This window comes from Amphiprion ocellaris, chromosome 16, assembly GCF_022539595.1.
Source record: "Amphiprion ocellaris isolate individual 3 ecotype Okinawa chromosome 16, ASM2253959v1, whole genome shotgun sequence".
Lineage (NCBI taxonomy): Eukaryota > Metazoa > Chordata > Actinopteri > Pomacentridae > Amphiprion > Amphiprion ocellaris.
Genome location: NC_072781.1, coordinates 7,463,665 through 7,491,530, shown reverse-complemented (window position 1 = coordinate 7,491,530; position 27,866 = coordinate 7,463,665). Strand labels below are relative to the sequence as shown.

The window sequence follows — 27,866 nt, the reverse complement described above, 5'->3', positions numbered from 1 at the left end:
CACCATTATAATTTATTGGATTCTGCTTTTAGCAAACAAATAGATGTTCAAATCCGTACAGACTGAAAAAAAGTAGAAACATCGTTGAAACAAGATGCCTTTGTTACATCAGCTGCAAGGTCTCACTGTCATTACCCTCATTTTTTACTCATTCAGCATGACAATTGGTTAAATTCAGCAATGCAGTATCAATGACCATAAGTATTTATGTACACGAAATGAACAAAACGATCAGTGCGTCACGTATAAACCAGTCTTACAAATTTATAATCATGGAAGTACAAAGACAGTAGAAAGTTCTTCACCCAAACTTGAGTCTCCCAAGTCTACTGTTCCGTAAAGAAATATGCAGAAGTCTTGCAAAAATATATGCTTTTGTTTTTGCAGCAATGTTGGAATTTAAATACGAAACCGACCTCACTGAAGTAGTCAAAATATGTCAAAATGCACGTTTCATATTTTTGCTGAGCATGTTTTTATGAGATGAATGCTTTTCAATGTTCCAGACATTTTCCATCTCTGTTTCTGTGAATGAAAAAATGTCCTGCTGCATCAATTTATAGCCATTTAATTTAAACACAAATTTCTACATTTTTTGTTCTTTTTACAGAGCTTTTTGCAACAACTAACTATGGTACATTTGAATCTGTATAATATTCTGAGAAGCGTTTGTACAAACAATTGTTGGACTCTTACATGAAACCACCATTCAGAAACAACACACTTTGAAAAATGTATTCATTATATCTAAATTAAACATAGAGTAAACATCTGTTTTATATTTATTAAAATTGTGTCACTCGGTGACAAGTTGTTCATGATTAGAAGTCTTTCTAATCAGTATGGCACTGCTTAATGCAAACATGCAAGTGTGAAGTTGGCTTGGTAAAGTGTAGAAAATTGTTCTCCTTTTTCTATAAAGCAGAATGAGGCGCCTGACTGTGATGATACATTTGAATTCATGTAATAATACATTTTTTCCTGCCTGATCCAATGTGGGCTAATTGCATTTTGCAGAGTCAGGCACCAATCCACTAAGTAATATTGCCACAGGCAAAAAAGAAAGTTGGCGGAGTTGAATAAAATTGCAACAGGCAGCAGCTGTTAAGTTATTCCCAGACAGAATGAAATGTGGCTGAAACTGTATGTTTTTGTTAGAGCTTAAAGTACATCATAAATATTATTCACACGTGTCAGACAAGATATTACTTTAGCAGAAGAATTAATCGCTTCATCCTACTTATAAAAATCTAATTAGTTCTCTTGGCAGCATTTACACATGTTGCATGGGCAGCATAAAAAAAGAATAATGTAAATCAGAGGCATTGTGGTTGGTAACAAAATAAATGAAAAAGAACTGGTGTACTATACAACACACTGGTGGTGTATCTGTAGCAATCCATACTACAGTGTAAAATGCATATACATATGGTTGGAGTACAGTTAAAATTCCCTCTTAACCTAAAAATGTCCAAAAAATAAAAACAAAAAATAAAACTCTAATTGTTTTTTACATATTCAAGAACCCAGCCAACTGATCAAGTAGCCATTTTAATTTCTATATTTTACATGGGGGTACTTGAAAGAAACATTCTTGAAAGAGACAGACTCTCCTGTGTGACACGTCTTCAGGTATTTTACAGTATGTTACAACATGTTTTTAGGTCTGTAATCAAGTGCAAAATGTAAAAAGAGCTCGCTTTAGAAAACAACATTCAGAAAAAAATTGCATACGTTAATTCGACAGGAGTACACAGAACATTATCTGACGGGTTTTATTTAAAATTGGCGTAGTCTGAGAAAATGTCAACAAAATCCTGGACCACTCTGTAGCAGAAGTCGTATTGCTCCTGGAAAAAAAGCGAAAAGGAAAGATGTCACTGTGCAGATATGGGCACAAATGTGAAAATTCTGACACGTTTTGCACAGCAGGTTTGATATCATCTTGTTTTTTCACCTACCACAGTCTGAACCATGTGTGGTCTCTGCATACGTAAACTCTTGACTGTCTGAAAAACATCCAGGAGGCCTTCAGCTTTCACTCTCTCCAGAATGTTACTGAGGGCGATGAAGGTACCGGTCCGACCAGCACCAGCACTGAAGGGACATTAAGGACAAAACTGTCAGACACCACATCGTATCATGCACTTACTGGAAGGTGAAAGACAATTTAGAAAGACGAAGAAAATTTTAAATTCTACCAGGGGTTTTTCCATTTCTGCAATGAAACTCTTGTAATGTTGCCAGATCCTTTCCCTATTTAACTCAAAAAGTTAGCGAGAGAAAAAGGTGACCTTTGTGTAATGGTGCTAATAATTATCCCCACTTAAAGAGGGGCTAATCCAAACGCTAACACTAATCAGTTTGGAAGCTCAGTGTTTGACTGAGTCAATGTTTACAATGATGGTGGGAAGGAGAGAGAAAGGCAGAGAGAGACAGGGAGCGAGAGCGATTCGGAAGAGAAGTGTAGAGAGACGTTGGGGATTGCAACGGGTTAGCCCCATTCCCCAGAGATGGAGAAAAAGCTTTAAAAAGCCCCTCTTAGACAAGTGGTGATGAAGGAATAGAAGAGAGTGATGACACCATTTCCTGTCGTTAGCTCATCTTATCAGATTAATCATAGTGGGAGTCAGAGGAGATTTCACTTTGAGAGGTTTTAATTGACTGTGAATCACTGGATTGGATCAATCCCACAGGGGCATGCTGCTTTAGAATCACTTCACCTGAAGCTAGGTTCTGATCAAAGCTTTCACAGCTAAGTCTTTATAAGGGATCACATAAGTGGTTTAGGCACAGAACACCAGGTCTACTGAGGAAAAGTGTACAATTTATTGTAACAGACATTTGTAGGCGCAAAAATGTATCCTTAAAATTGAAATTCCTTGCAATATCAATCCGAGAGATTCAGGTGATCAGGGAACAAAGCAGCGAAAGGGTTGCACGAGTGGACGGACGTGTGAAGTAAAACGGTGCATGTAATTTCCATTTGATGATGCGCATCATGCTGCAGGATTGTCAGAGTGAAGTTCCTCACCTGCAGTGTACAATTATGGGACGGTTTCCAGACTGCTGCTGCTGCCTCTGCACAGCGGCAATAATGTCAATCATTCCTCTCCCCTCGGCTGGTATTCCAATCTCAGGCCATCCGTGGAAGTGGAAGTGCCGAACATGTTGTGACTGCTTTTCCTAGTGAGATGGGCAAATTAGATCGTTACTTTCATCCGCTGAAAAATGGTGGATACAATGAAATTTCATGAACCTTTATATGCTTCATGTAGATGAAGGAAACAGGGCAGAAAATGCGTCGAATAAAAAATGTCGATTTTAAGTGTTATAATTAAACAATACATACTGGTCTGTAGGTGAGAACCATGTCTTTGAGAGTGAACGTTTCACACTGAGTATCTCCAGTCAGCTCCACCGTATAATCTCCAAATGTTACACTGCCCTCTGATGGCCAATACTGGAAACACTTTTCCTGGTTGGGGAAAAGGTCAGGTGGAAATACGATTAGGTTACATTTGACTGATTTCTATCCTCTTTTATGTTATTATGGCTTCAATGTGCACCATAAAAAAAAACCAAAAAACGACTACATAAATACACAGACTGCTAGGAAGAAAATAAGAAAATGAAATAACAGAATAAAAGAGTGTTTGAATGTGGAGCTCCACTTTCCAGCCTGTACTTTTGCAAGAGCACCATACTGTACCTGCTCCCTCTCTTTGAGTTCGGTGAGCATAACGATTGAATGACACCTCCACTCCCACACCATCCTCCAGAAGTCCTCCACTGTGTGAGACAGGGGGCCCTGGGTTGCGATAAAATAGTCCTTCTGCCTGTAGCCCTGGAGGGCAGATCATCCGGTAAACAACACTTGAGAGTGCAGCAAACATAATATTTTGCATTGTTTGTAAAGGAAACAATGAGCTTTATATATACTTCTATGGGAAATCTATACAGGAGGTCGAGAGGGAGTGCTTACATCAATAAAGGAGGCATTGATGTAGTCGGTGAACTCCTGTCCTCTTTTCACTGAGAGTATTACTCGGTTGAAATCATCTGCAAAAAGAAAAAAGGAAAATGAAACTTTCCACAAGTGATTCCTAATAAAATAAAAGTTTTCAAGGGCTGATGGAAAGAAGAAGAAAAAAAAGACAGCCAAGTAAAACTTTAGTTGTGTTATTAGGGCCAAACAGTCTATATCGGTTTTCAGTATAAAAAGTTGCACCAAGGCTTTCTTTTCCTACTCTACTCGCAACTGAAAGTAAAGATACAAGCCCTACTTAAATATCATTGATCACACAGACACGAGCTGATTAGCCAGAAATCTGTGTACGGCATCTATAAAATCACCAGCAGCGTGATACTTTGATGTTACTTGGATGTGATGTATTATGAAACTGTTCGGCGTATCCGAGTAGTCCTTACACGGAATGATCTGAAGCACACGGTTCTTCTTCATGTTGGCAGGAAGGTTCCCAGTCCTCATGTTCTCCTTCATTATGCGAACGTTGGTCAGCTTCTGACGGGAGGAAACACGAGCGGATGATCAAAAAGTTAGTTTTTTCATCAGGAACTGGGAAAGTACAATGCTGATTTTTGAAAGCCGGCGGTGCCAAAACAGACAACATTCGAACAACTGCAACAAGTAAAAGCACAGAAGCTGGACAAAAATATTTCTCATCGGTGGTGAAGAAGATCAGAAGGAGAAGAGGCGTTAGGGAATAATTCCATTCAGTGTGTAGGGAACTGTGGAGGACTCTTTGCAGCAAAAATGAGAAATTTTCACAGAGCTACCGTAAATTCTATGTGGCAGATGGTGGTGCCTTATAAAGTTTTAGTTGATCCAAAGCATTGTTATTTATGTTACTACTGCCAAGAGCAGCACCCTGGGCAAGTTTTCCATGAAAAAATACCCATGCAGGGTGCGGGGTGATGGGGACGATTCATTACTGACTGAAATGTTTAAGAGGGAGCTTCTTTCTTCGTACCCTGAACTCCTCCTCCAGGCCCAGCCTGTCGTGGGGAGCCCTGGTGTTGTGAAGCCTCTGCAGATGGCCCTCCAGAGAGCACACATCGAGCTCTGTGTCTCCATATAGATAGTACTCCAACAGAGCCTGGTAGATGAAGGAGTACTGCATCTGAGGAGGAAGACAAGGAAGAGGAAGACGTAGAAGTAGTTGCTTTAGTTTGCCAAAACTATTTCCTTCTATTTTCGCTTCACAGACGCGGTTGCTTTCCATGTCCTCGCTTGTTTATGCCACGGCTACAGCAGTGAGTTGAGCTGTCAGTCCTAGGTACAGCAGGTCGGAGAGGGTCAATACTTACATCTGTCTGGATAAGTTGACAGCGCTGTTCTCGTATTCTGCTCACAAAGCCAAAGACATCCAGCCTCTGTTCCATGTGCATCATGTCGATCATGCTGTCAATGACAATGAACGTCCCAGTCCTCCCAACCCCGGCACTGTGGAAGCACAAACAAGAAGAAGGCACAAGGTCTTCTCTGGAACAAACAGCCAAGTGTGGTTACAAAACAAAATGTGTTGAATAAGAATAAATATGTGTGAGAGCGGACGCAGCAATTGAGGCAAATCACTGTATTTCTCAGAGAATACAGATTAGTGGGCATGATACAATGCTATATTTTCTCAGTATTATGGATTTCAGTTGTGAATAGCCACAAGCATATGCACAAGCACTTCACCTCTGAGGTCCAAACACACCCCTAATAGATTTACAAGGGTCATTTCAGCAAACTGCACCTCTGGGAGCAAAGAGCTGGGATTCCACAGTAGGGTGTCGAGGCCTCTTCAATGGGCCCCATTCAAAAACAACAGTCCCTCTCCCTGAGCACCTGTTACAGCAGTTGCAACAGTCGGCTGCAGATTTCTTTGGTCAGGCAAACATATGTGCTTACCGAGTAATCAATTACAGAACAACCAGCGACTTTAAAAATACACTTAGTGTTACTGTTATCCATCTGCAATGTGCCTCACTTTAGTTCCTGCCCATTTTATCCACAATAAACTTCACTTCTAACGTCTATCGACTGATGCTATTTATGTGACCGCACTTGAATGGCTTCCTTGGGTCCAAGCTTTTTACCTGCAGTGAACAACAATAGGTCCAGCATAGGATGGATTGACAGCCTTGACCTTCTTGAGGAATTTCAGCATGCCGATGGGCGAGAACGGCACCCCGAAGTCTGGCCAGCTGGTGAAGTGGAGCTGTGTGACGAGCCGAGGAGCTCTGAGACCGTCGCTGCCTTGCTGCGAAGCACAGACACACACCTGTGCATGAATAATGCGCCACGAAGACACAAATCAGTCAGCTCACTTGTTGTCACAGTCAACTACTTAACTGTCGCCGCAAATGAGTTGATTTATTTTTAATTATATTTTTGTGATTTCACTTTTTGGAAGAGAACGTAATTATCAAACGCCGGTTTGCCTTCGCCTCACTCTTCGTATCTCATCAATACTCAAGAGAGCATAATTTCATTCTCTTCAACACTTGGTTGCTCTGTGTTCAGAGAGCTAAAATGTAAAAGCACCCAGTCTGTCAGCTTGTACTGAAGAGCTACAGCACAGTCACAGTTTTGAGACTCGGAGAGGATATCTGTGCTTGTCTGGCTTCAGATGGAGAGGGAACAAAGTGAATTTTTCGCAATCTGAAGGCTTCGCAGTACACTGGGTTGGCATCCAACTTGGCAGCGAAAAAGCAAGAAAAAAAAATACAGCTAGAGCTCAACTGTGTATAAATTTCTAAAGATGAAATGATGAAAACAAGTGGTGCACATTAACACAACGCTTACTGTATGTTAAATATACCTACTCATTGATTATTAACACGGTGTCTATTATCTATTGCCTTTAATATTCTTTAAGCTATTTCCATACTGGTTTTCATTATGTTTTGTATCCTTTTACAGTTCACTAAAACGTTCCCCATTTCCCCGTGGGTGACATTACTTTTCGCACCGTCCCAATGCGTCTTTGTTCCCCGGTTAATTTTTAATAAGAATCGAGCTATAATGAGAACAGATTTTTATATTTGTGTAGGAGGTAGGAACTATATTAGGAACAAGTGTGAAAAAGCGCACTATTATTTTACACTGTGTGTAAATTTCTAAATAAGAGCAAACATTTATCTTAATGTTAGGCTATATTTTGGATAAATGTCTTCTTGTTGCTGCAGCACAGCATAATTACATGTTTACTTTTGCCCTGTGCAGTGAGTCGAGTGGAGCTCGGTGTTGTGCCAAATGTGACACAGTTATGTGTTTAAAGATTACACACAGCGACTCCTGGCTCACAATGACCACACAATGCATCCGTCATTCATATTCTTGATGCCTTCCAGTGTAGACTCACATGTTTTACTTACATATTGAACACAGAACTTTCTAATGGTGTAGTCCACCAGTACAGTGAAGTCCTCCATTGCCACTCTGACATTCCCGTACATCCAGCAGCCTTTTTCTGGCCAGTACTGATAACACTTTTCCTGGAGAGAGCAAGAAAAAGACTGTTCTTCTTGTACTGGAGGGAAAATGTATGCTTCGAAAACACACACACACACACACACTCAGTTCATCATCGTTGCAACTGTGGCTGTACAGCTGCATCTATTATATTATATGTCCAGAAATGTGTATATGATGTGCGTATTTGCCAATCCAATTCAAAGGCAATCACAGCGACTTTGTGCGACTCTGTCAGTCAATAAGATCTTCACGGTGACGTTTCAACTCATTAACTAGATTCTCAGACTAATTATCATGAAGCCTCTTAGGATCTTATCAACAATTATTTCGTCATTGATCCCCATTGCCTCCATTCTGCCCCATCAAACCTGCTGTTGAGCACTCAATTGATCATCCCTTTGAGGCTAAATTTAATGCAATGCTAAGTAATCTGCTGGGTGACACTTTGTATGGATTCTCAGTCGGGAAAGGGGTCAAATAAATTATGCCTATGACTTTGGGTCATGAGAATACTAAAGAGTTTCCTCTAATTGTACATTGAACCCATATAGATTCTATAGGTTGATTCTGTAGCACTGTAGAATACCTCCTTCCTTTCTTTCAGATTCGTCAGCATTACTATAGTTGCTGTTTTCTGTTCCCAAATCATCCGCCAGAAGTCGGCCACTGTCTCGAGCTTTGGACCTGAAACAGATTCAAGAAAAATATTAAAATATGCTGCAAATGGTCATAAACTCAACTACATGCTTGTGCAAAATTATGTAATTGGTGGTTTTTACCTTGAGCTGCAATGAATTTGTTCTTCTCTTTAAAACCCTGTATGACAAACAAAAAAAAAAAGACTGTATTCATGAGCGTTTGCCAATTTAATCCACATTACAAGCTGAACTGCAAGTAATACTCACATCTATGTAAGATGCATTTATGTAGTCTGAGCACAGATGTCCATCAAGATGACTTAACACGACCCTTGAATGATCGTCTGTGGAACAAATAAGCAAAAAGCAAATAACCTTTCCTCATGATTTACCTATCAATAAAACTGTAAGTCAGAAGGTTGTATTAATATCGTCTGCTGCAGAACCCAGATCCTGACTCACATGGTAAAATGTTTGGGTATCTGTTTTTCTCTCTGTTGTGCTCTCTGCTCGCCTCCTCAAAGGACCCATGGTGGTAGTAACACGGCAGCGACTATAAAGAGAGAATCCAATCCTCATGAGGTCAAAATAAAGCCACGGGTACGAAGCCTACTAACATAACATTTTATTACTGTTTTCTGTACTTTTTTTGTTTGCTTGCAGGACAAAGATCATCCACACCAAATAAACTCGCGCTTACATTGAACTCCTCTCTGAAAAGCTTGCCGTCGTCCGCCGAGCGGATCCGGTACTCCTCCTCCAGCGAGTCCAGAGGAATGGGGAAGTACCTCTTGGATGGCGAGGGGGATCTGGGGAGCAGGACCACTGTCTGCTCTCCTGTGTTTAAAAGAATATACGGCGGTCAGACTGCTAACGTCTCCCAACAGAGAACATTACAAGCTCTCACAGCACCTGCAAAAACAAGCCTGATGGCTATTAAGATTTCCTCCTTCTGTGGGTACATGACAGAAATGATTTCTGGAGTCATAAACATACTGCTGCAGCACGAAACTGTCTTAACTCAGAATTTGGCCTTTTCATTTATTTATTTATTTATTTGTACTTGAAGAGAAAATTTATACGGCTCCCTACGTGCTAGGAAAGCCAATGGCCTTCCAAAAAACCTTCCCAGCTACCTTGGACTTCATGATCATGAAAGTTTCCTCGTCTGTAAAGGCTTTAAATTCACAAATCAAATATAAAAAAAAGAAGAAGAAATAAAAAGTGAAAGGGTGCATTATATTTTCATGCACTGGTGGTTATATTGAGTAGAGCACAACAGTACCTTGTTCCTCCAGGAAGCCATTCGGAATCTTTTTATCCACTGAGGTAACCAGAGCTTTCCTGTGGTTTTTGAACCTACGGTGACGGCAGAGAGACAGCAAAAGCAGCTATTAAAAAAGAAAAAGAATGAGCACACCCTGATCCCTAGAACAGAGCTCTTAAGCACATAAGGTAAGTAAACAACAAATACCAAAACCAATATCAACCATGTGAGCGAGGCGAAGCTGTTCCTCCTCATGCCGTCTTCAGGAGGAGGAGGTTGGAGGCGGATGGTCAGTGAATGAGTGTCTGTGGCCTGACCTGACCTGGCCGTCTTTGTTTGCTGTCTTACTTGAAGTGCAGCTGTTTACCCATAAGCCACTGCACACCACCTGTTTAAAATCCACCCCCGCCCCGATGCCCTGACCTGACACATTTCCTCTCATGCTCGCGTACATGCTTAAAGGGTGAGAGAGTAAGTGGTGGAGAGAAAAGGCATATATGCAGTTATTCACCTCAGACAGTAGATAGTCAGCAGGACGACGATGATAAGAAGCAGGGAGATGACCAACGTCGAGGGCAACACATGAGCACCCTGATGAGTTGGGTTTTCTGGTTAAAAAGACATTAAAAAAACACATTAGCTCTATCCAAGAAGAAGCCATTTGTATATTATACATTACGAATTAAATTAGATCAACAAAATGAATGTGGATATCTGCTTATTTGCTTTCTTGATGATAATTGCTCCAACCAGGAGACATGTAGCTCTGCTTAGCGTGGCTCCAGCGAAAGGTTAAAAATCCACTTTTACAATTAAAATGGAACCTTTAAAGATCATTCATCAGCAGTTTTTCTTGCTTCTTTAATTCAGACCTGATTAAGATTATTTTAAGTGTAAAAATGATAGTTGGTGTTTGAAGGGTACTTATGTGCAAGACTCATTTTTCCTAAAGGTCACTATCGCCAGGCAAGTCATAATCTGAGATGTAAATGTGCAAAATTGTGCAAGCTCTGCTAACTGCATTCTGGTGCTGTCTTTGCATTCAACGGACAAATATGAGATGGTCTGTGCAATTAACTTGCAGCAAGAAAGCAAATCATTGCTCAGAATGCCAGACTCTTGTAACATTTTAATTATTCAGGGTTATAGAATGATAGCATGTAAGAATAGTGCATAGCGCAACAAAATCTGCCTTAAGTTCACAAACATTATCAGACTAAAAAAGGACTGTTTTACAATACGTCCTGAGTGGTTTAAAGTAAGCAAAGTTATGATTTAATGTCAAATAATTCAACTTTTCCTTTGTATGTATTAAATTTACTTATTTCATCTTTCAAAAGTTACATAATTTTGCTTTAACATCTGATCCTTGCCATGTATATTATGTATAATATGTCTAATCTGTGAAGTTTATATATCAAGTTTTAACAGTTACCTGCAGTTTGGTTCTCATGAGATGAATTATTCACAGCAATAGAGATCCCAATCAGAAACAACACCATTGTCACTGTGGATTAAAAGCAAACAAACAAAAAAAGACAAAACAGTCACCTTAACACAAAAACAGATTAAACGTTGCAATTCCACACAAATTCCACTAGAAGGCGCCAAACCATTTTGAAATCATCTAAGTATGAAACACATCTGCAGCTGCGGGGAGGCGCTGGGAGGGCAGAAAGGGGAGCTGCGCTTTGATGAGGCTTGAGAGTGATGTCTGCGTGTCTCTCTGCTGAGCAGTTAAAGTCCTTATGGGAAATCTGCTTGCAGTCTGTTTCTGTCAGACTGACTTGAAAGAGCAGCATCAAATAACCTAATATTCAGACATCAAACCAGAGAGGAGGCTTTAACCCACAGGTGACAGTAACCATATACCCTGCGGACCCTGTGGATTTGGCAGTGGAGTTGAGCTCAAGTAGTATTTGTTAGAAGCCGTCTCATTTTGCTGTGTTGTCTTTGATGTGCGGCGCTGTGCAGCCTGGCAAAGCATCCTGCGTAGTGACAATAAGACTCGCACACTCTTCCTGAGGGTAGCAGGTATTTTTAAACATTTAAAAGGAAGTCCAGTTTGTGGCTTTTATTTCAGGGCATTAGCAGTAATGACAAACAGACTCAGAATGTTGCGTGACAATTAGCATTTGTACAGTACATACTGCTGACCTAAAGAAAAAGGTCAGCTTCTTCCTTTTTCTCCCTCCATCACTCTTCCTCTTTTTCGCTCCCTTTACACTCAACCATCATTTTATTCTAAAGTACATTCTCACTCTTCCCTGTTCCTTTATTGCTGGAAGCTATTAGTGATGTATTTGGGGCAGAGCGCCACGAGTGTCTTTACAAAAGAAAAGGATATGTCAAGTTCTTCACAACTACGCCAGAATTAAATTGATTCTGACACATTATCCTTGTGTCTTTTTATCTCCAAAGTGTAGCAGCCAATTTCTCCAAACTCGCATCCATTTCCTCTTTCTTTTTCTCGCCGTCCTCCCAATGAGAGGGTAAGAAATCACAGAATAAATTGGGCAAACGGGGCAAATCTGCCTAAATGGCTTTGATGGAATAAATGAGAGGAGCCAGAATTGAGTGTCCTAATTTATCCTGTGTTCTAAGTCCCCTTCTCGTTATGGAGGCCACAAGTCTGGATGGGATAATTCATTGTGTCAATTTAGTTCTTCTAGAAATGGGTCATCTAGGGGCCTAATTTGTGATGTTTGAGAGAATTTCTTGCGCATAACCCTAGGGGGGTTTCATATAACTACATTTCCCAAAGCTTTTGTAGAAAACTGAGCTACATAATAACACTCTAACAATGTTCTCAAAACAAAATTTATGTCAAATCTTACAAAGTATTATCGGACAACAAATTAGGGGCTCTGGGTTTTGCACATTATACAGCGTCTCTCTGCAGTAATGCATTGTACAATACCCAGGGTGCCCACAAAGATAGGAGCAAACACCCTGAAACACAGTCCAGTCTATTTATGGGAGAACAAATCAAATATCCACAACATCCGTCACTGTCCCAGAATCATGACTGTGCGCAGATATACTGCACACACACACATACACACACACTGCGTCATGCATGCATGCCTGCACATACGTCCCACAGCCAAAGGCTATGTTGCATATGTGCCGCACTCTGTTGGAGGAGCCAATTCTCTCCCCAGTGTTAACAAGCTGCAAGCTGACAGTGCCAGCACCTGTTCCCCTCTCTCCCCCACTGGGCAAGTCACATTCACTCACACAGCCCCATCCTACAGCTTTATGCTGCAAGCATGCTGTGCGTACGGGTCACTGCACGGGCCGCTGCATATCTGTCATTTTCTGGCAGCTACGGTATACACAGCATATAGCCAGGAAATGGGGAAAAAGACACTCTGAATGCAAACATATGTCAAGTGTCCTGTCACCTTAAGTGACTCCGTTAAATGAAAAAGGAACATAACTCGTATCTCAACTGAAGGTTTTTCTGTCTCCCTAAAAAGAGGAAGGGGTAAAATTCAAAAAAATTTGTTTGTTGCAACAGAGAAACTGCACTGTACTGTGAAACTACATCACATCTACATTTATCCTCAAGAAACCTGTCTTGACTCATTCTGACTGATTATCCATTATGGCTCATGCACTATAACATATGCTATTTATATATCTTAATTAACATATGACATCATCTGACCCTAATATGACAGAGGATTTGCTGGAGTGACCCATTTTAAATAACTGCTCGTGTCATTCATCGTAAGTCTTGCATCATTCATCCCAGATCCCAGCTTTATTCTCTCTTTAATGAGATACTTATAACAGTGTGATTACTGCAACCTCCAGCACCTGCTTGTCATAAATGTAACCAATGAATTAAATTATCCCGCATCACTTGTGGTGGGAGTGCAGCAGCAAATCATCCCTTTTGTGCACGATGTAATGCGAAGATTTAGAATGCATAATTCTGTGCTTGAACCTTGAGGGTTAATATTTTGGGCACCGAGATGCATAATTCAACACTGATTCGCTTTGCTTTGGAAACAGAGACGAGATGAAGGTCACCGCATGACAGTGTATGAAATGCGTGGCAGCTACAAAAACAGATCCCGCTGTAGTTAACTCAATGATATATACCGTAAATCTCCCGAATCCCAAGAGCCGCTTCATCCTTAAAGATCTGCAATGCCTCTGTTCTCCTTCATATTGAGCCTCATGCGAAAGGCTGAACAAAACAACTTAAAAGAAACTGACATGAAACACAGAACCACCGACCACAGAAACGTGGTTTTGCGCCGCCCGTCTTTATCATTACGTTGAATCAAACTGTCAAATTCCAACCAGAAACATAAACGCAGCTGCAGATATGACCAGACAAAAACCTCTTCAACAAGCTGAACGTTTGGAAAGAACACAAAACATTCCTCCAAGCGCTAAGTTCTTCAGCAAACTGTGGTGAAGAAACCTGAATATTTTAAATAAAGCCTCGTGGCTCAATGCTGACCTCCTGACCTCAGTTAAACACCTCGCATCAATAATGAATTACATGCACATTTTTCTGAGAGCAGTAAATGCTGACGTGCGAATGTGTACAAAAAGCTTCTCATTACTCAAATGCACACAATAAAAAGCAAAATGTCTTGAATAATGTGATGCACACTGCAGAGCTTGTATATCTTTAGAGAGAAACAGGTCCACAGTTAGTGAAAGAAAACTTGTAAGTGATGTGTGTTATATTTACTTCCCTGTTCAAACCAGCAATATGTGTCATTAATAAGAGATCATACTGATTTAGACTCTTCAACAGATCTATTTAAAGTCCTGTTTTCACATTATGATACTCAGGATGGAGGTTGGTGCTCAGAATCATTACATCTCCTTAATTTTATATGCGAAAATGAATGAATATTAAAGCAGCTTGAAGCCAAGTTGTCTCATAATCTCACAGGCTATGGAACATTAAGTCTACTATCAGAGTTGGCAAATTTTGGTGTGAGTCATGTTGGGAGATTACATCGCTTATTAACTGTATTCTATGAGAAACACATTCATCATGTTCTGCTCTCAGCTTTCTTAATAGATTAAGCTGTGAATCTGGAAAAAGCAAACTGAGAACCAGACACTGATTGTCTCAAAAGATTCACAGAGATTCAGTAGAAATCACGCTTTTTTTGGCTGTCAGGGATGCCAAAGTGCACATTAAAATGGGACATCTCATGCATGGTCTTCATTTTTTCCTCCTATTGTACTGTACTGTGCTGTACTGTTAGTGCTTCTTGTTCTTTAAAAATATTGTGCACTGGTCGAAAACAACACAATCAATCAAGGCCCATATTTGAGGAACATCGACTTCATCCTCACAACCAGTGAATGTTGATGCCAGGCTTGGTCAGCAGTCCTTTTTATACACCTTTTTCTCAAAGGTGTACCGAGAAAGCATGGAAAAAGCACTAATGAAATGTTTGCACCTTGATAGAGGCGCTGCAATAAGGTGCCAATAGGAACCAGCTGCTACTCATTCTGAGTTTTATAGGTGGTCTTAAAATCTACAAATTAAAGAAAATCACTGCCAATCGTGCGTGATTTACAATGGTATTAATTACATGGCACAAGCATGTGTGTGCTCTGTTGGTGTGTCATTTCCTTTTAAAATTTAACTCAGCCCTAAATCTATCCCTACTTAAAGGTCTAAATGTATCTGTTGTATGACTACTGGAACACTGAAACTCTCCCAGCATGCACTAGGCAGAAGGCCGGGTACACTGTGGACACCTTTCTACTTTTATAAAATAGGTATATCATACAGTTAGGAGATAGAGGAGAGCCTATAGAAAACATTATCTAATGAAAGTTAACATTTGACTTCTACGTTATTTAACTGAGTATAATATTACTAAATACGGTTTGGTAGTAATGTGGGTAAATTGATATTCTGTGCACTTGAGTTTACTACCTTCTTAGCCATTCACAGTGCAATAAAACAAGGCTAAGAGCCTAAAGCCTCTGTGTAGCTGGACTTACAGAGGTGGACTGTGCAAAAATACTAACATGAACATGGTTATAAGGACAATGTTAATGTGGTAATGTTCAGCATGTTTAGCAGGTTTCATGTATACTATGTTCACCATTTCAGTTTAGTGTTAATCTGCTAGTGAGGCTAAGTAGCAGAGTCAATATATAATTGAGGGACTTTTGAAGACCATAGGATATATCTTGCATACATTTTTATCAAAAGTAAAAAAATAAATGTTTTTTTATGTTCATTATGATCATGTCTTTACAAATTCCATAATTGTTTATTATGGAAAGAATCACTTATTAATAAAAATGACTGGGTATCACTAAAATGCCAACTAAATAACCGTCCAATTTTAATAACCACCTTCTAATTAGCTAAACAATAATAAAATGAGCTCATTCAAAAATTGCTTTGATTGTGTTTTTTTTTAATTAAGTTGAGATAATCATGACGGATATTTCTTTTTTTGCAAAATATCAAATTTTATATGGAAAATAAGAAATTGTATCTGTGAAATCACTTTCAGCTAAGTTCCCCATTACAAAAACACCTCTCAAGGAAGTGTGTTAATTCCAGATCACCTGACCTGCTCCACATGATGTCATTTCCTCCTGAAGAAAAGACTGGCCAGACTCCAAGGCTTTCTGAGTTATTTAATATAAAGTAGTGTGTGAGTCAAGTGTGGATTTATCGCATGTCAACAGGTTTACTACAATATCTTTACAAATAACTTTAATTTAATTTCAATTTTACTCAAATGTACATAAAATATTTAGAAGAATCTTTCTGTAAAAATGCCATGTGGTGCTTGGTTGTAGGCAACCATGATGATTTCAAGCCTGAAAACAGCAAAAATGTCAACTATGATACAAAAAGTCCTGCAATTAAATATTGACCCAGCAGTAAACATAAAATGACGGGAACATCATTAATTTGGTCATATAACCAAGTAGTAGGAAGAATAAAATTTTTACTTGATGATGGTGCTAAATGTAAAGTTTTTACAGAAAAAGGAAAAAGTGTATACGGTTCATTGTGTGGGAAATATGAACATCTGTAACAAATGTCATGGCAATCCATCCAGTAACTGTTGAGGCATTTCACTCAAAAGATAAATTTCTCATGGTGGCACTAGAGAAAAACTAAGTAGATTTATCGTCTGGGGACAATGAACATCTGACCACAATTTCATGGCAATCTTCCCAATTTTTGCAGAGGTATTTACCAAGAACCGACAGCCATTTCAACACTGCCATCCTGTGAACACCACAATGAATTATGCACTAATGCATCACCATATCACAGTCTTCCATTGCTTTTTAATCACAAGTACAGACTGGATATTATAATGCAGCCTGTAAACAAATAACAGACTCTCTGACCTGACCCTGCTAAAAGCTTACTGCAGCTCAAATCAGCATTGATTTGAAAAATGCATTCATTTCTAAATTATACAGCATGTTCCATCAATGACGCTATGCAGAGGACACTCGTGGATATCCTCCATGCTTATTGAGCAGTGGTTTGTGATCCGGAATAGGACGAGCAATGTGAAAGAAGAGTACGAATACATAGCTACAAAGTGCATTTATACCTCAGGATAGTTATTTGCTTTGTAAGACAGGTAAAGAATGTTCTCAAACAATAACAAAATATATCAAATAGATAGCTACATCCAATCATGTCTCAGTTTCCTCACAGATCAATATGGCCTCAAAGATAGATTCCCATTTTGTGCTTGGTGCAGAATAGATGGCATGTCTTGTACACAAAAAGATAAAAGATTTTTTTTCTTGTTTCCAGGGAACAGATGAACAAAGGCAGCACAAAAAAAGACAAAAAAAAAAGAAGAATACCAGAAACAGCAACGACATCCACTGTCAAGTGGCGAGGAAAAGGATGGAACGAGAGCACAAACACATGTCAGTAAAGTGTGGCAGCAGAGAGGAAAGGAAAGATGAGAGAGTAGATGAGATGAGAAGAGAGGGGAGAGGAGTGAAGCTGGAGGAGATAAATGTCTAGATCCGGGGTTCAGAGATAACCATAATGGAAGACATCCTCGGTACACAGAGCTAGTAAAAAGGATGATGCTTCACTGTCTGATAAGCCACTGCTATATCTTCGAATGCATCTTCTTGTATTTCGCATATGAGGGCGGCTTTGCAACAAGGCTGTGTTTCAAAATACACCTGTCAGAGACTTTAGTGCAACACCTTGTATCAAAAAGACATTTAACCCGACACTGGGAATGCTATTCCATCTTTATCTCAACTATATAATCATATTTGTGTGGCTAAAGTCACTGTTTGCTGCATAGTTATGGCCAAAAGAATCAATTAGGGGCAATAATTTTAAATCCAATTACTCTCACCTCGAGAGGAGACACTGGATTATTGGATTATTTTCCATTAACGGATTGAATTTCAATTGATTCCCCGAGAGCAAATTGACCTGGTCTGTGGTCAGATGGTTTAATAAAAGACTTACACTTCCAAGCAAAGCCACTGTGATCTGCTATCAGATGACCCGTCAGTCCATAACAACCGTGTGTTCCCAGTTCCCTTCTTGGTTGGATTTATAGAGGTTTTCTAGCCTCGGTCCTTCTCTTACTCACATCCTCTGACACGTCGATACTGGTACTGGATGAAGAGAGGGCTGGTGATGTTGGAGGTCGATTAGAAGCGTGTCAGAGCTTCAGATTGTGAGAAAGGCACAGGGGATCATAGGAACCTGAAAATAAAGCAAAAAGGAAACAGTTACAAATGTATAAAAGCTCACCCAAACCAAAAAACTATTCTATATATTGTTAAGCAATACCAGAGGCAGATGGTCCGTGAGCTATTGCTTGAGGTAGACTCAAGAAAAAATACCTTGTCATGCATGAATACACAACAAAAGAGAACGAGCAGGGGTTTGCATCTGTGCAACGTGTCAGACAGAATGACTATGCACTGCATTTAATCAACTGGGTGAGTGTGTGTGTGTGTGTGTGTGTGTGTGTGTGTGTGTGTGTGTGTGTGGATGTGCAGCCATTTGTACTGCACATGCCCAGTGTTTGTTTACTGTTTAGTGCCCTTCTCTGCCACTACCTTTGATGCAATTTACACAATCCACTGTTGCGAAGCAAAACCATTAACAACCAATTTGTCTCTGACTATTAGTATTACCTTCCGATATAAGAACGGCAAATAGAGCGGTGTTCACAGAGTTGTCCAATTAAAGTTGCCATCACACACGGCCCCGACTGTCTCTGAATGTGCCGACACAACAACAACAACAACAAAAACCCCATCGCAGAAACTATGTTGGAATTAATTCTTCACTGCTCGCACAAAGACGTTACTGTGGAGTTATTCCATCGTCTTGCTGTAAATCTGACAAAGACAGCGTGGCCTTTTTGCCCACACACTCCCAGAGTCCCACTGCCCACAGGTGTGAGACACAAAGGCGTATTGTTAACACTTAGCCGCTGTAATGCAGCTGAGCAGAAAAACAGAGGAGAAGAGGTGAATTAGTCACTTCACCCAGCAGCAAGAGCCCATGAGCTGTAGCGAAGGAATTGAATGAACAAGGTATGGAAAATACCTCTTTCCCCCAAAACACCACAGGAGCTGGACTTTTCAAAGCTGCTGGCATTTGAATAGAAACGCGTTTGTCATAATGGCACCCATATTAACCTGAGAGCTGTAAACCGGTTTATGGATCTGTCATAAATGAAGCTTTAAAAATCAGTTATAAAAGTTTAGTATTACACCTCTATAAAGCTAAGAAACTTTCAAGAAACAGGTTGTAGTTTTCTCCAAAAACCAAAGCTAGATTTTGAGGATTTTGAGGATAACTGACACTGAAACAGGGTCAGAGAAGATTTCATTAACACTCAAGGTGGCAAAGACTAATAACATTTCTGGGAAAATATCTCTCTATAGTCTCGAGGTCACACATCACAATAAATTAGTGTATATCCTCCTTTTAGGTCCCATTTATTGGCCTATACTGACATTTTACTGAACTATATTTCTGAGCTTTCGTTGACATCTGGTAGTGAGTCTGTATGACAATTAGCATAACACAGCTGGGCTTTTCAAAATCTCAGTTTAAATCAAATTATTACGACTGTGACAACTAAAATGATCACAGGCACAAAATTTTAAAAAAATGAATTATCACTACACTGCAAGGATTCGCATAATTAAAGGATTTAAAAGGATGTATAATTTATACAATCCAATTGTGCGGGGGTGATTTTAGTCTGTCAAATAGAACAATGTGCTCTTAACAAAACCTCATATCTCCATTTTACAAGCTTTGCCTACTAAGGAGCTGCTCAAACCTGCAGTTGTGATTTCAGAAAAAACATTCCAGGCAGTCTGTTCATTGCTCCACATCTTGTTTGTCATTTGAATCAGGGAATAGATTTTCATCCACATCACACCTACCCAAGCACTTTACCAGTGGGCTGATGTGACATTTGGCCTGATGCAACTCTCTTTTTCTCATCTGACCTGCCCATAAAGAGAGACCAGCCCATTGTTTTTTCTCTTTTTATGTGTTTTTTCCCCCTAATTGACCCTGCACATCTGAAAAAAAATGTCCAAAATCGATGAGACAAAACAGAAGGCAGGCATGGTGAAGTGGCAGCCAAAAAAAGACAGGCCCTTCAGGCAGATGCTGTCAAATGTGCAAAAATCCCTGACATGTTTGGAACAACACCCGTGACCAATGATGATGGTGGTGGTGGCGGGCAAAGTGAGGAGGAGGAGGAGGAGGAGGAGAGAAATGAGGGCCAGAATGGAGAGAGAGAGAACAATTTGTGCTGAAGTTTTACACTCTTCATTTTCAGTCCAGAACAATGGAGACTGCAAACAATGGGGCTGGCTGCATGGGTCAACGTTATGTCAGAAGACTTGATGGTGATCCCTTTGATAAAACTGAGCATTAAAAAAGCGCTACTGCTGAACAAACCAGCTAGTCCTAGAAGCATCAGTAGAAATCATATGGACATCATAAGACATTTCCCCTCTCACCCATCTACCATCTACTCTACAAACTCTGAATTTACTCTGATGGAATGATTGAAACACATGTCACCAGAATACCCCCAAAAAACAATCATGCATTCTGGTTCTTCCATAGATTTATCACAGACCTTCTGGAAATATGACAAAATCTGGTGGGTCCAAAATAAACATACAGGGATGGGGTTAGGGTTAAAGGTCAGGGATAGAGGTAAGATGAAATGGTTTGGTTAAGTGGTGGGGTTAGGGGTTTGGGGGTAGGGTAGAGTTCTAAAGAAGATTACCATGACCTGGATGACTGAGAATCTGCATAGACAAACTCATTAGTGTTCCCAAAGTTACACTGGTTACATTACAGTTAAACAACTTCTGCATGCTTTGCTTCAATTTGACAGCTTGCTACTTTTATAAAAGCTATAAAAGTGGTTCAACATGTTTACCATCTCCTTAGGCTTGCACACAAGCTCCTGTTAACACTTAACAGAACATTCTCAATGCACAGATTCATCAAAAGCAGATTTAACCTTCATGTTGTCTTCAGGTCATTCTGACCCCAAATAAAATCTTTTGCCGTCGTATACTTTTATGTAAACAAGGTCTATTTGGCCTTAAATTTAAAAAAAATGAAGGGAAAAATTTGTGGAAATGGGTTGGACTGAAGTCAGACTAAAGGTGTAACACAGATTTATTGACAGTTTATACTGTATGCTTTAAATAACAGTCAATCCAGTCAATCATTTTGACCCCAGAGGACAAAAGCTGTATGTCAACTGGGAGGACATTATAGGGGTTAAGAGAAGCCTGTCGGGATACAAGCTGGCATTTATGTTGATGATCAATGAGAAAGATATCCTCGAGGCACTGGACTTCAACATTGTTACTGATTGGGTCACTGGGAAACGGACTCATTGAGAAAGCCACTCTTGTAACTTAAAGTGTTGAAAATCAAATTATTAAAATGACTGTGAAAATAGTTACTGCAGTGTAGCATCTCTCTTTGTTTCATCTCTCTGTTTGTAGCTCCCTGTTTCTTAGAAGTCATCTGAGCTCACAGGCATCCTTTTGACTTTGTGAGTTCAACGCTACTTCGTCTGGAAAACATAAATCATATATAATCAATCATTTATCAGGTCTATTTTATCTCTCTCCTTCTCACACACCGAGAATACCTTTTAACATTTATCACAGTAGAGTATACTATTTTGCAATTCCACTTTTTGACATTATTTATGTTTCCTCTCTCTTTATCTCCCCTGATCCCATCTTACTTATTACTGTTGCATCTTTAGGGAGTAGCCAGGATAGTATTCATATTCAGGAGAAGATGGGCGGTGTGTGATCGATAGTGGTGGGCCAGTCTGGGTCAAATGCCAGGGTTGATATTTTATTCATTTAATTTTGTCCCATTCTAGTCTTGCACCTAATTTATAAAAATAGATGTAGCAAATTCAGAATTATCCTTTAACTGGTTCATACACTTCCTGTAATGCCATTCAAGACTTCCTGCCTAATTAATGCTCCCGTCTTTCGAAAAGACTATTCGAGTCTTTGTCATTTGGGTGTATTTATCAGACTTTAGAAAACTCCCCTTGAGCCACAGAAGTCATTATAAAACTGTTCTCACAGGCTGTGCAGCGCTCACTGTGACAACGAAGCTGACAATGACATTTAAAATTGGTGTCTTTAACATCGATGCTTGTGGCTCTAATTTCTCTGATTCTTATTATGCACAAGAGACTTCGCTAGATTTACTCTCTAGTGTGTTTTACTATATATATATATTTTTTGAAGCGGTGAATGTAGCAATGATACAAGAAGGTCAAGTTAAAAACATACTAAGAAAAGAACTGTCACAGTTGCCCTCTGAACCGGCACACAAACCTAAATCTTGTTACCGAGTCTGTCAATCATAGATGAATCAGAGTTTCAAGAGGCAGAAGTTGCAACATTAGCAGCATTCCTTGGATCTGAGCACATTTTACCTCGTAGCTCTCGGCTATCTTACTGCGGCTCCTATTTCAAATGGCAAAGTTGTTCCACGGAGGGTTTAAGGAAAGTTTAGTTACTATGCGGTGGTAAAAAGATATTAATAATGGATAAAATAGGTAATGTGTTATACTGAAGTAATAACACGCTTCGAAGAACTAGGCTTGGCTTTTTGCAATGTTAATATATTACCACGGATGGTTAAAAGCCTGAGCTAAATGATAATAGGTATAAAAAATGTATAAAATATGCTTAGTTATTCATAGTGGATTTCACTTGGCTTAAAGTCCTCTGGGAGACTTTTATGAAACCATCTTCATCTTTTCACACAGAGTATTTTCAGGCCTGCACATTCGGTCCACAGAAAAGGGAGACACGCTCACGGCACACGATTATTACAGGCACAAGCACTTCCTTTCTGTGCCGCTCTGCCCATTGACTAACAGGGGAAACATGCAGGTCATTAAAGTTTTATGTGAGTGCAGTCATCGCCCAGCACTCTGTGGTTCAATCATTAATTCATACCAAAACAGGCGACGCAGAGCACTGTGGCTAAGAACAGCTACGAAGTAAATACTTGATACTCAGTCTGTCTTCTTTTCTAACTATTTTAACTGTGATTTTCAGGGTCAAAATATTTGTAATCCATGCACAAATCCGATGTGCGCTATTCATACGCGCCGCATATTCACTGAGTTCAATTCATGCTATTCAAATGCTGCCTTCCTAACACATAAATCCAATATTGATGCCTTTCATTTCAGAGGCTCGTGTCGCTTCCTGAAATGATGAATCCATAGTTTCATACATAATGGGGTAAACCGGGGTCTCCGGAGAGCATAGATGCACGTAGTAGCTTTCATTCATGATGCTCAATGCAACATGCAAGATGGGATTGTATTTTGTCAGGTTGGAAAATTTGATTTCACACAGTTTAGACAATGATGAGTGTGTGTATGTTTGCAAATGGGATTCTGTGAGGTTGCTTACTGACAAACAAAGAACAAGACAAAATGCAGCTTTTTGCAGGCTGAGATAAAGGCTGAAAAAAATAGTACAACTGTGCATTTTAGAAAGTGTATTAAATAACACGTCTACCTTAGTGTTCGTTTAAGGATTACCGGGTTTGAGATGTTGTATAACTTTCTAATCGCACTGAATCCTGAGCCTTGACTGACTGGTCCGCTGAGCGTGGCAGTGGGGACTGAGCCTCAAACCCCATTGCTTTGAAATGAGCAGCTACCGCCAAGGGAAATAGCTGAGAAATATTATTTTTACACACCCGTATCAGAGGATGAGCAGAGTAATCTCCAGCCTCCAGTTTGAGGACTCTGAAAATGGCACTTCTGGGGCACAGTATAGGTGAACCGGGGACAAGAGATGATAATCATTGCAATTACAGCTTCACCGCTCGTTCTACTGCGGCTCAGCCAAGGGTAACGAGTTAGCTCCTTTTACTGCAGCCCACGATAAGTGGTGTAAAGCGTGAGAACTCTGGAACAAGCAAACAGAGCCGCTGAAGCTCAGTCAAACTCTCACATATTTGAATATGCACTGTGAGGAACACACTGATCTCCTGATTCCTTCAGCAGGAGTGTTGCCTGAAACAGTCCTTTGTGTTTAAGTGCAGTAGTGCCCATTAAAATGAACAGAGTGACAAGACAAGTACTTCCTCTTTTCAGTGCAAGCTGCGACACAATCCTCTGGTCTACTTATGAAACACTGACCTAGTGTGGCAGCCACCGAAGCTTGAAATAGACTCTGCATGTTAATGAAATATGATAAACAACAACCAGCGGTGAGTGGGAAGTTTAATGCAAGCAAGAAATGTTGTTTGAAATGAGTCTGTGTTGCTGGAGTGTTCTAAATAAAATGAGTAGTTAACAGAGCTGATGCGTATATGTTGCTTGTGTCTACTTGCATATATGAGAATCACAATCATTGTCATCTAGCACACTTCATCACAATCTACACTGCAGAGAGAGCAGTCCTTTAAAAAACACAACTGCAGGGTTTCATGAGGTCAACAGGCCTCTGTCATCCATTTGTTCCACCAAAAAACTCTTAAATACACAAAAGCGGCCCGTAAAATAAAACGTAATCCTCATCATCCTTATTTCAGTGCAAACGGTGACAGACAGCTAAGCCAGACAGTGCAGATTAGAGAAATACTAATGAAAAGGGGGCATTTAAGGCTAAATTAGATTGACATAATGAAAATCATTTGAGTAAAAGACGTGCTTTTCCACAATGTGCAAATCCTCTCTGTTTGTAATATACCTGTATGATGCTTAAACTCAATGAAACTAATTTCTGAAAGAAAGATGTAAAGAAACAAAACTAAGTGTATGCAAAATTGAGAGAAACAGGAATGTTTGAATACAAAATCTTAGCATGGAAAATGCATTCAGTGACTTCTTTAGTTTAGATGACATTACTTGATTTAAATTAATTTTCATCTAACATGTCTTAACTTTTAAAGAAGTCATATCAGAACACCCTGGACAGGTCACCAGTCTATCGCAGGGCAACATATACAGACAAACAATCACACTCAAATTCACACCTACTGACAATTCAGAGTTATCAGTTAACTTCAGCATGCTTTTGGACTGTGGGAGGAAGCTGGAGTACCTGGAGAAAACCCACACATGCACAAGGAGAACATGCAAACTCCATGCAGAAAGATTCTGGAATGACTGGGATCTTCTAGTTGTAAGGTGAAAGTGCTAACCACCAAGCTACCGAGCAACCTCAAACCAGAAAATATCTAGTTATCTCCACATCCTCATATCCCCCATAGCTCTTTCTCCATTTCCATTCAGGCCACCCATCAAAGCGCTGCATTAGTTTCACCTCCATCAGCTGACAGAGAATCTATAACAACCTTTTGACTTATGCTTAGATGTCACTTTAAACAAGCAATATCAGAGAAATGGCTCAACTACGACTCACGTCTGTCTATCCAGGCTGCTGTCATTTCACTGGTCTGCATTTATGTGTCAAGTTCAACTATATTAACTGTCCATCATCCATTCATGAAACCACAGCTAAACAAACCGCTTCAAAAAGGACCTGTGTGCACGTATTCACCACTACCAGCATCAACGTTCTCACCTTAGGATAGTGAAAAGTCCTCATGGGGAAATTAATCTTTGTATTAACGTGTGTCTAACTATAGCTCACGTATTCTCAGGAGGCGAGAAAGATGTGGGCTGCGTAGCCCAATATTCAGACGGCAGATGAGGAATCTGAGGTAATTCCTAAATTAACAGGAGCTTTTACTAGGCCATTTAATCAGGGATGGAACTGAAGGTTAAGTTGTTGTGAATGAGGTTATGGTGAATGAGGGGACATTTATAATTCATGTTTGAACACATGGCACTTCAATCAGGTTCCCATGCAGCAACAATTATATCAGTATAGTCAGTATTAAGATCACAGTTTTCACTAGCTTTATACATGTACTTATTTTGTGCTCACTTTTTTTTAGTTTACTGGGTCAGCCTTTGCCTTTAGTCCACGTGGACAGGATGTGTATTTTAAAAGTTATGTGGGTATGTGAGTGCTCTGGAATAACATGAACTGACATGTTATCATTCTCTGATGTGATATCAGAAAACAAGCCATCCTGTGTGAGCTACAGCATCCAGGCTGACTGCTGAACGTGCAGCCTGCAGGCCTGTCTCTGCCGTGTAGTAGGCTTTACTACGTCTACTCACCCGCATGCGCTTTTCCCCCCTCTACACCAGTGAGGATGCTGCATATCCAGTATCCATAAACCCGATTGTTTTTTTCAATACGTAATAAAAATGCTTAGATCTCTATACAATGAACGTAAAAGCAGTCATTGGTTAGATGAAGAGTAATTACATTGAGCATCCTGGTGGTCGCAGGACGCATGGATTTGCTCCACTAACCCATATTTACTGTACTCAAAGCTGCCTATGTGTAGGAATGACAGCGTGTAATGTCCTCAATCCGGTGCGTTTTCCCTCTCTGGAGAGCAGGTGTAGCAAATATTCTGATTATAGCGGAATGCATAGTGGTCTAATTATAAGAAAAGACGCATGGAGCCTGGTAGGCGACACCAAAGCTGCACTGAGAGGGTTTTAAAAATGAGGCCGGGTATATTTACGCATAAATAGGCAGATGGAAACGCATCCCGGCTTGAGTCCAGAGAGGTTTTTTTTTTTTTTCTTGGTTGTTTTTTGGGGCATCTTACCGTTTGTACCGCGATGACCTCGCCTTACACGGCGCAGCGGCGGATGATGTCGGCTTCTGTCGTTCCTGCGCGGACGCACGTCTCTGTCCTCTTTTATGTCCTTCGGTGGATACCACAAGGAAGTTGTCGAATCGTCTGACCGGAGCCGAAGAATGCGACTAGGTGCCCCTGATGATCATGTTTCCAGCAGATCTCTCTGAGGATGAGCTTCCCCCTCCCCGCCTGCCTGCTTCCCTGCCTGCGCTGAGCCGCGTTATGGCAGCCGGAGTGGAGACTGGAGACCCTCCCCCGGGCGCAGAGCCGTATCAGGTGGACACTCAGCATCTTTCACATTCCTGCATCACTGGACGATAAAGGGCATGCCTGTGCATAAAAAAAAAATTAAAAATCATCTCAGTCTGCTGTTATTTTTCTCACCCTATGGTAGAGTTTTTTTTACGGTTGACATTTAAGCACAATGTTTGTTCAATACATTATGAAAGGCTTCAACCTGCAACATTCCCATGGTGTTCCTCAGGGATTGAAACATTCACACTGACCTTTTTGTAAAATTATGCTGCTTTTACATGTCATGGTGCTACACACTTGGAAGTTCAGTGGCATTTTTTTTGACAAACACACTTATATATTGTATTTTAGTGTTATTTATTACTATTATGATGATAAATTATTTCTTTTTATTTTAATATATTTCAAAAGTCAAGTGCTTCATGTCAGTTTATCACAAAAACATACGCACAACAATAACTGTACATAAAAAAAACATGGTTTATTACTTCTGAAGCATAAATGTAAGTAGAGCCACCTGCTGGTAATGATGATAAACCTGCCATGCTGCCTTCAGGGGCTTACAGAAAGTTGTAAATAAGGGCAAACACTGTATAAAGGTTAGTTTTAAATAAATAAATAGATATGAGACAATTGAAAATCCATGTGGGCACTTTAAGGAAAATTTGAGGCCTATGTGTTTGGCATGACATATGAACATATTTGCCCAGTTTTGTTTTCATCTGAGTCATGTGAATGAACATAAAATGAATCATCCGCATCTGTGCGTGCACCGTCTTCATTCTGCTGCTGCTCAGATATTTACAGTCCCATTTTGTTAACATTCAAGGCTACACAGCAAGTGGCATTTGCATGTGACTCACGAGTCTGAAATATGAGCTGCAAGGAAAACTTGAGGGGACTTTGGTGTAAAGGGCATCGTTGTAAAAGCTTCTGTCTTTCCAGGAGCCATGAAGCCAAATA

The 27,866-nt window shown here is 40.0% G+C and overlaps 1 protein-coding gene across 2 annotated transcripts; it reads right to left on the bottom strand.

Annotated features, from left to right (window-relative positions):
• LOC111566886 (receptor-type tyrosine-protein phosphatase epsilon-like) lies at positions 1 to 26,925 on the bottom strand. Of its 2 annotated transcripts, XM_023267689.3 has the most exons (21): positions 26,616 to 26,925; positions 17,877 to 18,119; positions 10,830 to 10,901; positions 9,906 to 10,002; positions 9,413 to 9,486; positions 8,828 to 8,964; positions 8,590 to 8,680; positions 8,395 to 8,471; positions 8,269 to 8,305; positions 8,076 to 8,173; positions 7,390 to 7,509; positions 6,109 to 6,272; positions 5,332 to 5,467; positions 4,995 to 5,144; positions 4,432 to 4,525; positions 3,986 to 4,062; positions 3,713 to 3,847; positions 3,353 to 3,478; positions 3,035 to 3,186; positions 1,962 to 2,097; positions 1 to 1,850 (listed from the first exon to the last, which is right to left on the bottom strand). In XM_023267689.3, the coding sequence occupies exons 3-21, from the start codon at positions 10,894 to 10,896 to the stop codon at positions 1,776 to 1,778; spliced, it is 2,043 nt and encodes a 680-aa protein (XP_023123457.1). In that variant the 5' UTR covers positions 10,897 to 10,901; positions 17,877 to 18,119; positions 26,616 to 26,925; the 3' UTR covers positions 1 to 1,775. The 2 variants fall into 2 exon arrangements, with proteins under 2 accessions (XP_023123457.1, XP_035802890.1); XM_035946997.2 differs by lacking the exons at positions 9,906 to 10,002; positions 10,830 to 10,901; positions 17,877 to 18,119; positions 26,616 to 26,925 and adding an exon at positions 9,618 to 9,717.
• Between the last annotated feature and the right edge of the window lie 941 nt (positions 26,926 to 27,866).